The sequence below is a fragment of the Dama dama genome, chromosome 9 (assembly GCF_033118175.1).
Source record: "Dama dama isolate Ldn47 chromosome 9, ASM3311817v1, whole genome shotgun sequence".
In the NCBI taxonomy this organism is placed as follows: Eukaryota; Metazoa; Chordata; class Mammalia; order Artiodactyla; family Cervidae; genus Dama; species Dama dama.
In genome coordinates, this window is record NC_083689.1 from 71,054,704 (window position 1) to 71,070,191 (window position 15,488).

Consider the following 15,488-nt stretch of genomic DNA (forward strand, 5'->3'; position numbering starts at 1 on the left):
TACAGAGCAAGAGCAGAGTGTGAAGAGAGTGGACCAGGCCTGTCCCCCGGAGCCAGGAGCTCAAGAGGAAAGGCGCATGGGGCCACAGAGGTCCCCCTGGGGGAGTGGGATGGGAAGGCTGTTTTTCAGAGAGGCTGCACTTTCAGCGACAGCAGTGGGGAAGCTCAGAACCTTTGCAGTGAGATTCGGCTGCTGATGAAGGATGAGAGATTCAGCCGAGAGATGCCCCACGGCCTCCCAAATCGCCTGCATTGCTATTGAGAGTTGTGGGTGTGAAGGCTTAGCTTTACCAGACCTGAGAGGACTGGCAACCCCCCACATCAGCAGCATCTGCTCATGGCCCACTATGCCCCCTGCCCATCCCTGCCTTCTCAGCCTACACTGGCCAGTTGGTCTGGTTCAAAATGGCCCTTCACCTCACAGGTTTCCTCTGATTCTTGTCCGGAGCCAAGACAGCATCTCTTCAGAATTCTGATTGGTTGAATAAATCTCAAAGGCTGGTTGGATTTTTTTTTTTCTTGCAAGTTTGTCTTCTTCAAAGCTGATTTTTCTTATGTCAGTGGGGTGACAGACTGACACCTCTTTGTGGTTAGAAGGGCTTATATTATAACCTCAGTCCTGGGAACAAGTGAATCCATACTTGCAACTTCCCTTGTACCCATTTTACAGATTAAAAGAATTGGCCCAGAGATGGTCCAAGATGACGGGTCCTCCCCCCACCCTCCCCACCTCTCACTCCAGCTGCTTCCTCTCCCACTCCCAGGCAGTGTTTCGGAGATGGCTTGAATTGGGCTGGCTGCTCCATCATCGTCCTGCTGGGCCAGCAGCGTCGCTTCGACCTGTTTGACTTCTGTTACCACCTGCTCAAAGTACAGAGGCAGGACGGGAAAGATGAAATCATTAAGAATGTGGTAAGCAACTCGTGGCTGGGGCCTGGGAGAGGGGGCCAGGCCTGACAAGCAGGCTTTCATCTGCCAAGGAGGGTGAGCTCCTTGTGGAGGCCAACTCCCCACACTGCAGGTAGGTGCGGGGACACTCAGCAGCTGGCAACCTTCTCGTTGGAAGCCATGAGTCACTCGCTTGTCAGCCGCCAGGATGAATCAGGTCACCCCGCAGGGCAGGGCCAGCCTCCAGAGCTGAAACACACCTTCCCTGTGCCAGTCAGAGTCTGCTCATGTGCTTCATCATCTGCACAGACACTGTTGTGCAGGAATGGGGATGGGATGAGCACTGTGGTGGGGTAAGCAGGGCTGCTTGGGAGCATGAGGAAAGGCCAGCTAAACCAGGCTGAGGGGCTGGGGAGGGGCCTCAGAAGGCTCCCCATAGAGGTGATGCTTGGGCAAAGCCTGAATGACCAGTGGCAAAGAGACAGGCAGAAAACAGGGTGCAGACTGGGGGAGATGTTCTAGACAAAGGGGCCGGCTAGAGTAAAGGCACAGAGGTGTGAAGATGGATGGCTGGAACAAAGGCTGGGTCTCTAGGACCAGCCAAGAGGGAAAAAAGGCAGGTGCCACTTCATAAAGGTGACAGTTTTCATTGAAGTAGAATATATGTAACCTAAAATTTTTCTATTTTAACTGTTTTTAAATGTTCAGTTCAGTAGAGTTTAATCATTTTGAACTGTTTACTGCATTAAATACACTCACTTTGTGCAACCATCTCCCTATTTTATTTTTTCTTGCTATTATTTAATTGCAGGAGTTCTTTCTGGATATTAATCCCTGATCACATACATGATTTGAAAAGTGTTTTCTTTCATTCTTTGAGTCGCCTCTTCACTCTGTTGATAGTGTCCTTTGATGCATTTTTAATTTTGATGGATTCCAATTTATTATTTATTACACTCCATCTCCAGAACTTTTTGTCTTCCCCAAATGAAACTCTATGCTTGGTTAACACTAATTGGTCATTCTCCCTCCCTCCAACCTCTGGTAACCCTTCACTTTCTCTCTCTATGAATTTGACTGCTCTAGGTACTTAATATAAGTGGAATTCTTGAACTCAGCATAATGTGTTCAAGGTGTACTGTGTTGTATTAATAGCATGTGTCAGAATCATCTTCCTTTAAATTGTATTCCATTGTATGTGTACATGGTATTTTGTTTATCCATTGGTCAGTTGATGGACACTTGAGTTGCTCTCACGTTTTGGCTGTTGTGAATAATGCTGCTGTGTCATGAGTATCCAGATAACTGTTCCAGACCCTGCTTTCATTGCTTTGTGGTATATACCTAACATTGGAATTGATGGATCATGTGGTAATTCTGTCATTAATTTTTGAGGACCACCATACTGTTTTCCACAGGGACAGCACCATTTTACTTTCCCACCAGCAATGCATAAGAGTCCTAGTTTCTTAGTATCCTCTCAGCACTTGTTATTTGCTGTATATTTTTGGAACTAGCCACCTCAATGTGTATGAAGTGGTATCTCATTGTGGTTTTGATTCATGTTTCCTTAACGATTAGTGATATTAGCATCTTTTTGTTTGCTTGTTGGCTCTTTGTTTATCCTTCTTTGGAGAAATGTCTGCTCAAATATTTTGCTCACTTTTTAATTGGGCTGGTTGGTTTTTTGTTTGTTTGTTTGCTGTTATTTAATTGCACGAGTCCTTTCCATATTCTGGATATTAATCTCTAATCATATACAAGATTTGAAAATGTTCTCTTTCATTCTTTGAGTCACCTTTTCACTCTGTTAATAATATCCTTTGATGCAAACGCTTTTTTAATTTTGATGAATTCCAATTTATTATTTATTACCTGTGCTTTGGTGCCATATTCCAATATGTCATTGCCAGACTCAGTGTTATAAAGCTTTTTGTCTATGTTTTCTTCTAAAGGTTTTATAGTTTTTGCTCTTATGTTTAGGTCTTTAATCTATTTTGAGCTTATGTTTTGTGTATGGTGTAAATTAAGAATCCAACTTCTTTCTTCTGTGTGCCAGTCTTCCAACACCATTTGTTGAAAAGACCATTCTTTTTCATTGAATGTTGCGGGCACCCTTATCAGGAATCATTTGACCATATGTGAAAGGCTTTATTTCTGGGTTGTCTAATCCATTGGCCCATATGTCTGTCTTCATGTTAGCACCACACTGTTTTAATTACTGCAGCTTTGTGGTAAGTGTTGAAACTCATGTAAAGGGTTTTATGGTCAAGTTCACATTTCATTGTCAAGCTCGGGGCTCCCATAGGAGGCCTTTAAGCAAGACAGTGGCATTACCATTGAAGCATCAGGACTCTGGAACCCACCCTCAACTATATTCTTCCCTTGCTCTTGATCTCTCTACCCCACTCCTCCCACTTCTAACCTACATGCCCCTGTCCTTCTCCAGCCCCTGAAGAAGATGGCAGACAGGATCAGGAAATACCAGATCTTGAACAATGAGGTTTTTGCCATCCTGAACAAGTACATGAAGTCTGTGGAGACAGACAGTTCCACCGTGGAGCATGTGCGCTGCTTCCAGCCGCCCATCCACCAGTCTCTGGCCACCACCTGCTAGGTGGAAGGTCCTGCAAACCTCTAACTGGAGGAGAAGAAGCAGGAGAGAGAAAGCCATGGCCAGCCTGCAACAGGGTCCGACTGGACAATGTGTGAGATGGACCCGGAAGCACACAAGAACCTCCCCAAACACATCTGCACCTCCCGAGGGCTGGGCCTCTGCATGCTCTCCCATGACATCTCCATGGTGGTTTTTCCATAGTGTAAATGAAAAAAAAAAAGAAGAAACAGGGCAGTACTTGCTTTCTTCTCTTTTTCCCCTCAGCTGTGTTAAGAGCCCTAGTTTCAACCTTTCTCCATCTCCTGGTCCCCACATCCGTGGTTGCTACCCAACACCTCCTCCCCTGATGGTGACCTCCTGCGCAGTGCCCACACGCAACCCCAGGACTGAAGTCTTAGAGACGGAGAAAAGAGTGTGGCCATTCCCCAAGATGTCAGTCTGGCTTGATGGGCATGCTTCCACTTCCAAGCATCTTCACCTCCTCTGGCTCCCTTCCCCCACTTCCCACGGTGTCGTCTTGTCCTGCTCCGGATGCCAGGGATTCAACCACCAAGTGTACTCCTGGACCAGGCACTGAGAGCCGTGGTGAATGGGAAACAAGGTTCCTGTTATCAGTACCATGGCAGATGGTGTTGAGATGTTGCCTTTGGCCTTCCATGGACTCTTAAAACCACATCCTGACTCCCCTCTCAGGGCACTCCTAGGGAGAACTCAGAAATGCGTTCACAGCTGGAATGAGTGAGTGGAATTGGGGTAGGAAGATGGTCAGGCCTGCTGTGTAGAAGCAGCATATATGAACACAGCCAGGAATTCCATAGTCCAAAACAGAAAGCTGTTAGAACACTTCATCAGGTTGATGGTGAGAGACTCCTTTATTCATTGAACAAATACTTAGCACCAAGTCACAGAGAGAGTGAACACTGGACTACTGGCCAGACATGCACTGCCCACAGCATTAGCCAGCAACCAAATTAGGGGCCACTTCTTGGCACAGAATCTCTCATCAAGAAAAACCCTCACAAGAAAGAAAATATTAAAGGGTTATTTTAACAGAATCCAGAAACACGTTGGGGTCAAGGAGGTAAGGGAGTGTAAATAATACTTATCAATGAGCTTTTAATACCAACCGACCCAGGGATCAAACCCACGTCTCTTGCATCTCCTGCATTAGCAGGCAGATTCTTTACCACTAGCACCACCTGGGAAGCCCCTTTAATACTAAAATACACCCAAAGAAGAACCCTGTTCTAATGAATCGGGACTTTTATTGTCCAAGAAGCTGAAAGATTCTGGAGACATTTGACCTTTGGCTTCTATTCTTTGATGTTCCTTAACTTAGATTCTGAGGTATGGGTCATATCTCACAGGGACATTGTTGTTATTCAGTTGCTCAGTCATGTCTGACTATTTGCGACCCCATGGACTGCAGCACACTGGGCTTCCCTGTTCTTCATCATCTCCCAGAGTTTGCTCAAACTCATGTCCATTGAGTCAGTGATGCCATCCAACCATGCCTACTTCTATTTCCCAGAATGAATCAAAATTCCTTGCAGAATCTCTTACTGAGCATGGGGAAGCTGTTTAGAAGGACAGAAGCCTTTGGGAAATGAATGTCTCCTTACAGAGCACGTTATCATCAAAGGGAATCTGTGAGTCTGAGCTTGTAAGAACATATAAAATGAGACAATTTGGTATTTCTTCCCTTGCCCAGGAAGGCAAAGAGAGAAAACAAACCGATAATGATCACCTCACTCAGGGCAGATGAATGGAAATTGTTCCCATTAACCAGATGGCCCATTTCATCCCCAGGCAAGAGCAAAGAAGTGTCCATAGCAAGAGGTTTGTGTCACCCACTCATGCTTACCAGGGAGGACAGAGGTGGGGCTTGCCAAGTGTGGTCCAAAGGCCACCTCCATCAGGACTTCTGAGATTAGCACATTTGATGCAGATTCCTGGGCCTACCTCAAACCCACCAATCCTGCATCTCTGGGAGCAGAATTGAGAAATCTGCACTTGCCACAAGCTGGATTGTTCTGTTACACATCAGAGTCTGAGGACCGCTGCTGTAGAGGCCCCCTTCACTGCTAACCTTGGGCTTTGAGCTCCCTCTGAGCCATGAAAGAAAATAATTGTAGGGAAGGAAAGTGAGTCAGGGTACAAGTTGTCAGATCCTCCTGTTTGGAGCTGCCACTTCCCATTCTCATAGGAATAGTATTTCTCTCTCTCTCTCTCTTTTTTTTTCCTTCTTGAAGATTATACATGTGTCCCAAAGGCAAAAGTGAGGGGTTACACCACATGGGGGAACTACATGGTAAAACTCACCTTCAAAACCCGCATAAAATTTCTAAGCTCCAGAGTCTTCTGAGTCTTCAGTCCTGTCTGGGTACAGTAGCTGGCTTGCTTTCTCAGCTACTTGGCTGTCTATTAAGTCCTGGAGATCATTCTAAATCCTTGACTATTGCCTTGTGGAGATTTGGATCACCGTTTTGATGAGATTGCTATTTCAACAGCCTGCCCCTCCCATCCTATCATAGCCCTGACTTTGACCCTTTGGGTAGAATCCCATTGTCCTCAAGAGATTTTATCTCAGTAAATTGAGGTCTTCACCTTTAGGAGAGATGTTTCATTTCCCTGGCTCACCAGCAGCATTGATTTACAAATACAGAACGGGTTTAATATTCTTTCCTTCCTGGTGTTACTGCCCCTCTTTTGATTTTTTGTGTATCTAAGAACCAAGAAAAATAAAATCTTAGGTTTTAAAAGGTTTAAAAAAATTCTGTTTCAGAAACTGTCAAATGTACCATATTTGTATTAAGAGTTGTCGGGGATTTTTGTACAATGAATTTACATTTATTTATGGTGACTTATATTTACGCTTGTGATCAAATAATGATGTTAAATTCTTAAATCATATTTGCTATGCAGCTGAAGATGATATTTTGCTTTGTATTTTGGGGTACCTGTGTTGAGTTGATAAACATTTCCATCTCCATTAAAACTGCTTCCAAACTCGTGAAATGAGTGTCTTGTCTTGATTCTGGTTCATATTCTAGTCCTAGTTAATCTGTGGAAGACCATGGGAAAACTGGTAACTAAGGAGACAACCTGAAAGAGAATCGAGGAACATAAAGAATATAAAGATGCTGCACCCTGAACTAATGGCTTGTTTTGCTTTCTTATTGGGGGAATTATATCTTTGTAAACACTCTGGGCTTGATATTGGAGATAGTTCCTGAGCCTCGGGCTTTCTTCGTCTGACAGTGTAATTCTACAGCCTAGATTCTTAGTGCTGTTTTTTATTTGTTTGTTGTTTCTCTTTGTTTGGGGTTTGGGGTAGGTTTTATTTTCTTAATTGGAGTGTGGTTGATTTACAATGTTGTGTTAGTTTCAGGTAAAGTGATTCAGTTATATATATAGCTACTCTTATTCAGGATCTTTTCCATTATAGATTATTTTAAGATATTGAATATAATTCCCTGTGCTATACACCTAGGCCTTTGTTATTTTTAAGTTTTATATATATATTAGTAGTAGTGTGTATCTGTTAATCCCAAACTCCTAATTTATCCCTCCCTACCTTTCCTCTTTGATAACCATAAGTTTGCTTTCTGTGTCTGTAAGTCTATTTCTGTTTTGTAAATAAGTTCATTTGTATCATTTTTTAGATTTCACTTATAAGTGATATCATATGATAGTTTGTCTGACTTCACTTAGTATGATAATAACTTGGTCCATCCTTGTTGCTGCATATTGCATTATTTTGTTCTTTTAATGGTTGAGTAATATTCCATTGTGGAATATTATGTATATATACATATACACGCACACACACCTTTCATGTTAATGGACATTTACATTGCTTTCATGTCTTGCTATTATAAGTAGTGCTGTTATGAACCTTGGGGTGCCTGTATCTTTTTGAATTAGAATTTTTGTCTTTTCTGGATATGTGCCCAGGAGTGGATTGGTGGATCATAGGGTAAGCATATTTTTAGTTTGAGTAAGCTGCATATTGTTTTTCATAGTGGCTGCAACAATTTATGTTCCTACCAAAAGTGTAAGAGGGTTTCTTTCTTTTCACATCCTTGCTGACATGTAGTTTGTGTCCTTTTTGTTGACAACCATCCTGGGAAGTGTGAGGTGATATCCCATTGTAGGTTTGATTTGCATTTCCCTGACTATTGTCAATAGTGAGCATCTTTTCATGTGCCCGTTGGCCATCTGCGTGTCCTCTCTGAGAAAATGTCTGTATAGTTCTTCTGCCCATTTTTTCAGTCAGGTAATTTATTTTGTTGATGTAGAATCATAAGAACTGTTTATATACGTTGAATGTTAACCCCTTGTTAGTTATATGATTTGCAAATATCTTCTTCCATGCAGTAGGTTGTCTTTTCATTTTGTCAATAGTTTGCTTTGCTGTGCAAAAGCTTTTAAATTTAAGTAGGTCTCATTTGTTTACTTTTGCTTTAGGAAAGGAATAAAAAAAAATATTGCTCTGATTTATGTCAGAGTGTTTTGCCCATGTTTTCCTCTAGCAATTTTATCAATCTTACATTTAGGTCTTTAGTCCAATTTGAGTTTGTTTGTATATGTTGTTAGAGACTGTTCTAAGTTTACTGTTTTACCTGTGGCTGTCCAGTTTTTCCAGCACTACTTATTGAAGAAATTGTCTTTTTCTCCATTATGTATTCTTGCCTCCTTTATTATAAAAGAATTTACCATGAGTAAATGGGCTTATGTCTGGGCTTTCTATCCTATCTCATATATATCATTTATCAATACATCCCTAGTTCTAAGAGGAAACATGAAACTAATATGTAATAAGGCCTGATGTGTGTGGGCATCATGCTAAATTCCATTCATCCATTCCTTTGAATCAACCACAGTCACTGTGTTAAATTCCACTTTTGACAGAGAGGCTATGCAGTGTGTTTATTTTCACGTGGTTACTAAGTGACAGCTAGAATTTGAACCCTGTTCTAAAGGCTTGGCTTTTGCTGTTACACTATACTAAATCAGTCATTCCGGCTGGACCTCAAAACTGGACTTAGGAGTTTGATTACTGGACTTTGGGGGGCTTTGGATAAGTAAGATGGAGTAAAACCAGCTATAACGAGGGGCCCAGCATAGTGGCAGGGAAGTTCTCAGGCTGAAGGCACCTGGGGACTTCTTGCACTCATCAGAAAGGCTGGCACTAGAAGATCACTAGAAGGATGTGTTTAAGACCAACACTGGTACTGGGAGCATCACAGCTCCCAGATTTACACAGTGTTACACAGCACCAGATTTCATAAAGACCAACCACCGAGGTGAGTCCTAGGGAATTCATTAGTGACCCCCCTCATTGCTGCAGTCTGGGCTACCCTTGAAGTTCTCAGGGCCTCAGGTTCCTTATCTTCAAGGTTGACAAAGTAACCTGAGGTTCCTTCCAGCTCTGCTATCCCCATACTAGGTCATTTCCTACTGGTGTACTTTGAGGGGTCTGACTACTTCACAGACTCAAAATCTTTCTCAGCCATGTGATATCACCTCCAATTCTCATCATTAGGGCTGGTGTATTTGATCTAGTGTCATTGGAGCACTATTAGTCTGAAGAGATGTGCAGTGAAAAGAAAATTCCATGGTCAAATAAATTTGGGGAATGTATCATGCTCTCTTCCCTCTTGAAGATGGGCAGTGATTGGAGGAGTCTGGTAGAACATAATTAGCCTGGATTAACACCACGTCTCCCAGATGGCTGTTACTTTCGACACTCCTTTCTCTGCAACAATAATGATTCTTTCATGGAACATTCTTTTAAAACCGTTGGGCTCAGGATGTGGAAATCCATGTTAAGATAGTTTTCTGAATTCCCACTAGAGAAGGACCACTTACACATCGGCAATCATGACACTTGGGCATGGGATCCAAGTGGGAAGGGAAGCAGGGACTTGACAAGGTATTGAAGGAATTCAGGTGGAAAAGGGAAGCATTTTCATGATGGAAGAACATAGGGTTGTTCAGTTGCTCAGCCGTGTCCAACTCTGCGACCCCATGGACTGCAGCACGCCAGGCTTCCCTGTCCTGCATGTCTCCTGGAACTTGCTCAAACTCATGTCCATTGAGCCAGTGATGCCATCCAACTATCTTCATCTGTCATCCCCTTCGCCTCCTGCCTTCAATCTTTCCCAGCATTAGGGTCTTTTCTAATGAGTCAGCTCTTTGCATTGGGTGACCAAAGTATTAGAGCTTCAGCTTCAGCATCGGTCCTTCCAATGAATATTCAGGAGTGATTTCCTTTAGGGTTGACTGGTTGGATCTCCTTGCAGTCCAAGGGACTCTCAAGAGTCTCTTCTCCAACACCACAGTTCAAAAGCATCAATTCTTCGGTGCTCAGCCTTCTTCCGAAAGGCAAGGGAGAAAAGGAAAGATATACCCATCTGAATGCAGAGTTCCAAAGAATAGCAAGGAGTGATAAGAAAGCCTTCCTAAGTGAACAATGCAAAGAAATAGAGTAAAACAATAGAATGGACGAGACTAGAGACCTCTTGAAGAAAATTAGAGATACCGAGGGAACATTTTATGCAAAGATAGGCACAATAAAGGAAAGAACATAGCATAGCTAAGTGTATTCACATAGCAAGTGAATACAGATTTATGCAGGATTGCCATGACAAAATACCACACACCAGGTGGCTGAAACAACAGAAAAATGTATTTTCTTACAATTCTGAAGGCTAGAAGTCCAAGATCACGGTGTCAGCAGGGTTGGTTTCTTCTAATATCTCTCTCCTTGATTTACAGATGCCTGTCTTCTCCCTGTGTCTTCACGTGGTCTTTCCTCTGGGTCTCTGTCATAGTCTCCTAAGGACACCAGTCACATTGGATTAGGGCCCATTGGTTATGACCTCATTTTACCTTAATTACCTCAATAGAAGCTCTGTTTCCTCTAGAATCCCATTCTGAAGTACGGGGGGCTAGGGCTTCAACACAGGAATTGAGTGAAATTCCTATCAGTTGAGGAACTCAGCCCATAACACTGAAGAAGAGAAGAATAAATCTGGGAAAGGTACAGATTCTGGGGCCCTGGACTGTTTGAGGCTGGCATGCACTGCTTTGAGAAATACTTCTTAAACACTCACTATTTTCAAGCCTTTAAACAGAGGTGTGTGTGTAAGAGAAAAGAGGGCTAGCCTATGATAATGGCATTTTTAGCTGAAAACCCCTGAGTAATTTTTGTGCCATGGACAGCACATAGTTTGAATTTATTACTAGGAAACATGGCTATAAGTGTACCTTTAATGAATAAAGATTATGTACAATATTTTATGGAGCTGTTAAAAAATAAAACATTTGGTGAAACATACCAGATTTCTTATTAAAACCTATTTCACACACTCAATGGAATTGGTGACAAAATTCTGTTAAAGTAGTTAGACTTCATTTAGATAAGGTAAAAGAAACACTGGAAGAGTTTCATCAAATCACAGAAGATCCTAATAGAATGAGCTGTCTTGAGGGGAAGTAAAATTAACTTTGAATTTGTAGTCACTTACACTCACTATGAGCTATTGCTTGCTCTTATTATCACAAAAAGTCAAAGGTATCTAAATTTGTCTAAGAGGATCAAAGTATATCTTTATAAATTTTAGAGAAATGGCCTTCCAATTAAATATAAAGACATGCAAACAATGAACTAAGTATTTTGCATGACTGAGAAGACTCACATGTGAATAATCCCAAACTGACTTGTTTACAAACTATTTTTCGGCCATTATAGGTCAAAGTATAGTCTCTTTCTTTAGCTTTTAAAAAAAAAATTTATGAATTAGTGTTTATATTTATTTTTGTGAGTTAGAATCACAAAAAAACAAACGATGTGAAACATATCTTCATTATTTTATGTACCTATTGTCTCTTTCGGTATCATTTACTATTTTAAAACATTCTTCCAATCTTATTGAGATATAATTGACATGCAGCACTGTATAAGTTTAAGCTAAACAGCATAATGAGTTGATTTACATAGATCATGAAATGTTAACATCATTTGTGAAATGTTAACATCATGAGATACTCACAAATATAGCGAACATCAATCACCATATATATATATAAACATTATATATATAATATATAAACATTTTATATATATTATATATATATAAAGATGAATAGAAAAATTTTTCTTGGTGGTGAGCTTCTTAGGATTTACTCCCAGGAACTTTTGTATGTAACTTACAACAGTTTTAGTTAAACTTCATGTTGTACATTTCCTGCCTAATACTTACTTATCTTGTAACAAAGTTATACCTGTTGACCTGCTTCATGCTGTTCCCTCTCACTGCAAATGTCTTCCATGAATGTGTTTGTTTTTGAAGTATAGTTGAACTGCAACATTACGTTTGTTCCTGGTATACAACATGTCCTTTTTGCTGTTATTTAGTTGCTAAATTTTGTCTGATTCTTTTGCAACCTCATGGACTGTAGCCTACCAGGCTCCTCTGTCTATGACATTTCCCAGGCAAGAAAACTGGAGTGGATTGCCATTTCCTCCTCCACAAAGTATAGTCTTAATTGAGGGAAGTCAGAACAGATTGAGCCACATATTGTGTTTAGGGAGGTTTCCTCATAATATTCCAGGATTGAAAGATTTAAAAGAACAATTCAAAAAATACTGTAGGCTCTAGATACTGCTTTATAAGACAATGAGAACTGTAATGTAAGGGATATTTATGTAATAAATTTATATAATAAAATGTGAATGTATAATATTTTCTGTAATGACAATATTTATATGTGACCCCAAGAATAGTTGAATAATATATATAAAATGCATGATTCTTTTCTGAATCTAACTATTGCTTTAAAAATCTTATTGATAACTTCGCGTATTATCCCTTATCAGAACAGTATTTCTTAATATTGAAATTAATTTTAAAGCTCTCTGATTTACAGTGACTCAAGAAAAGTCTCATTTAACATTATTGACAAGAGAATACAAATTAGATAAAAATCTTGATTATAAAGAGTAGGTTTTGTATTCTCATCATACCAAAATAATTAAAAAGGTAACTGTGTGAGGTGATGGATATTTAAATAACTTGATTCTCATCATACCAAAATAATTAAAAAGGTAACTGTGTGAGGTGATGGATGTTTAAATAACTTGATTGTGATGGTCATTTCACAATGTATTTGTATATCAAAGCATCATTTTGTACACCTTGAATATGTAACATTTTTATTTTCAGTTGTATCTTGATAAAGGTAGGGGCATGGGGAGGCTTGTTTTGTTTTCTTTTGTTTTTTTCTACCCGAGCAAATCCTTTATTAAAGCAACAACCAAAGTACAGGATGGCTCACATGTTTTGTTTTGTTTTTGCTGCTATATCAACTTAAATATCACCTGTTTATGCATTTATATTATTTTTAAAAGGTGAACATTTATAGCTCACAGATCAATAGCGTGACATTTCCACCCAGATGCATTTTTCCATCTTATTTCCCAGTTTTAACAACAGAGATTCAGAACACGAGGGATGGCACATCAAATCTAAGTGCCAGCACCTTCTGTGAGCAGTGCTAGGGTGTCTGAGAGATACACTGAAGGTTTACATTCCTCATTAAAGAAAAATAATTTAAAGGGGTATCTTCTTAGACCTGTTTGCTTTCGTTTTACATTCTCTATGAGCTTCAGGTTCGATGGTGGCATTCTAAACATTAGACCCCTTACAAATGACATCTCTGAAAAAGTCTTAATTAAAAGTCATTATCACTGCCATATGATATTTTCATGTATAACAGACACCCAGTCCTTCAGAAAGCAAAATAAGTAATTCTGTTTTATTCGATTTTCCCCCCACCACTGATTTGTTTAATCTAAATCTTGTTAATCACTGTAGAAACCCTATAAGTCATTAGGAAGATGAACTTTGTTATCTACTAGAGGATTTTAAAATGAACAGGTGAATGTAAAAATGACTAATACCTTGAAGATGGTGGTGGTTTAGTTGCTACGCTGTGTCCAACTCTTCGCCATCCCATGGACGTAGCCTGCCAGACTCCTCTGTCCATGGGATTCTCTAGGTGGGAATACTGGAGTGGGTTGCCATTTCCTTCTCCAGGGGGATTCTTTTTTAACTGAATATAGTTGGTTTGGGGGCTTCCCTGGTGGCTCAGTGGTAAAGAATCTACTTGCAGTGCAGGAGACAGGGGGACGTGGGTTTGATCCCTGGGTTGGGAAGATCCCCTAGAGAAGGAAATGGCAACTCACTCCAGTATTATTGCCTGGAAAATCACAGGGACAGAGGAACCTGGTAGTCTGTAGTCTATGAGGTTGCAAGAAGAGTCAGACAGAACTCAGTGACTAAACAACAACAAACATAGTTGATTTACAGTATTAGTTTCAAGTGAATAGCACAGTGATGCAGTATATTTACATTCTATTCCATTGAAACTTTTTACAGGTTAATAGCTATAATTCACTGTGCTATATATACCATGTATCCTTATTACACACGTATTTTATACCTAGTAGTTTATCTCTCTTAATTCTATATCCTATTTTGCCCTTCTTTGCTTCCCTCTTCCCACTGGGAACTACCAGTGTTGTTTTTTTTTTTTTCTTTTTCTTTTTCTGTACCTGTGAGTCTGTTTTTGTTTGGCTATATACAGTTGTTTGGACTTCCCAGGTGGCTCAAGTAGTAAAGAATCCACCTGCCAATGGAGGAGATGAAGAAGTGGGTTCAATCCCTGGGTGGGGAAGATTCTGTGGAGGAGGAAATGGCAACCCACTCCATTATTCTTGCCTGGAGAAGCCCATGGACAGAGAAGCCTGGTGGGCTACAGTCCATGGGGTCACAAAGAGTCAGTCACGATTGAACACACACACATACAGTTCTTTGTTTTTAGTTTTAAATTCTATGTATAAGTGATATCATATGGTATTTGTCTTTTTCGGTCTGACTTACTTCACTAAGCATAATGTTCTTTAGGTACATCCATGTTGCTGCAAATGGCAGGGTTTTGTTCTTTGTATGTCTGAGTAATATTCCATTGTGTGTGTGTGTGTGTGTGTGTGTGTGTGTATACACCATGTCTGTTTGATCCATCTGTTAATGGACACTTGGGTTGCTTGCATATCTTGGCTATTTTAAATAGTGCTGCTGTGAATATTGGGGTGCACGTATCTTTTAAAATTAGTGTTTTCATTTTCTTCTGGATATATCCTCAGAAGTGGAACTGCTGGTAGTTCTATTTTCATGTTTTTTGAGGAACCTGCATACTGTTTTCTGTGGTGGCTGCAGCAATGTACATTTCCACCTACAGTGTATAGGGTTCTCTTTTCTCCACATTCCCACCAACGTTTGTTATTTGTAGACTTTTTAATGATAACCATTCTGACAGGTGTAAGGTGATATCTCTGTGGTTTTGGTTTTCATTTGTTTAATAATTATTGATATTGAGCATCTTTTCATGTACCTGTTAGGCATCTGTATGTCTTCTTTGGAGAAATGTCTATTCAAGTCTTCTGTTCATTTTTTGATTGAGTTGTTTATATTGAGTAGTTTGAGCTATTTATGTATTTTTGGTTATTAACCCCTACTGGTCATACTGTTTGCAAATATTTTCTTCCATTCCATAGGTTGTCTTTTTGTTATGTCAGTGGTTTCCTTTGCTGTACAAAAGCATTTAAGTTCAATTAGGCCCCATTTGTTTATTTTACCTTCATTTCCTTTGCTTTTGGAGATGGATTTAAAAAAGTATATTGCTTCAGTTTATGTCAAAGACTGTTCTGCCTGTGTTCTCTTCTAGGAGTTTTAAGGTTTCAGGTCTTATATTTAGGTCTTTAACCCATTTTGAGTTTATTTTTGTATGTGGTGTGAGGAAATGTTCTAACCTCATGTCCACTTTTTCCAGCACCACTTATTGAGGTGGTGACATTGTGTATTCTTACCTCCTTCATTTAGATTAATTTATTATAGGTGCATGAGTGTGGGAAT

General features: G+C 40.2%; 1 protein-coding gene across 2 annotated transcripts in view; it reads left to right on the top strand.

Annotated features, from left to right (window-relative positions):
- CYFIP2 (cytoplasmic FMR1 interacting protein 2) overlaps nt 1–6,522 on the top strand; it is a 133,762-nt gene extending 127,240 nt beyond the window's left edge. For both annotated transcript variants that reach the window (XM_061151836.1, XM_061151835.1), the window contains exons 30-31: nt 764–911; nt 3,337–6,522. In XM_061151836.1, the coding sequence (XP_061007819.1) occupies nt 764–911; nt 3,337–3,504 (316 nt within the window). In that variant the 3' untranslated portion in view covers nt 3,505–6,522. The remainder of the gene's footprint in view (nt 1–763; nt 912–3,336) is intronic.
- Nucleotides 6,523–15,488: the final 8,966 nt, after the last annotated feature.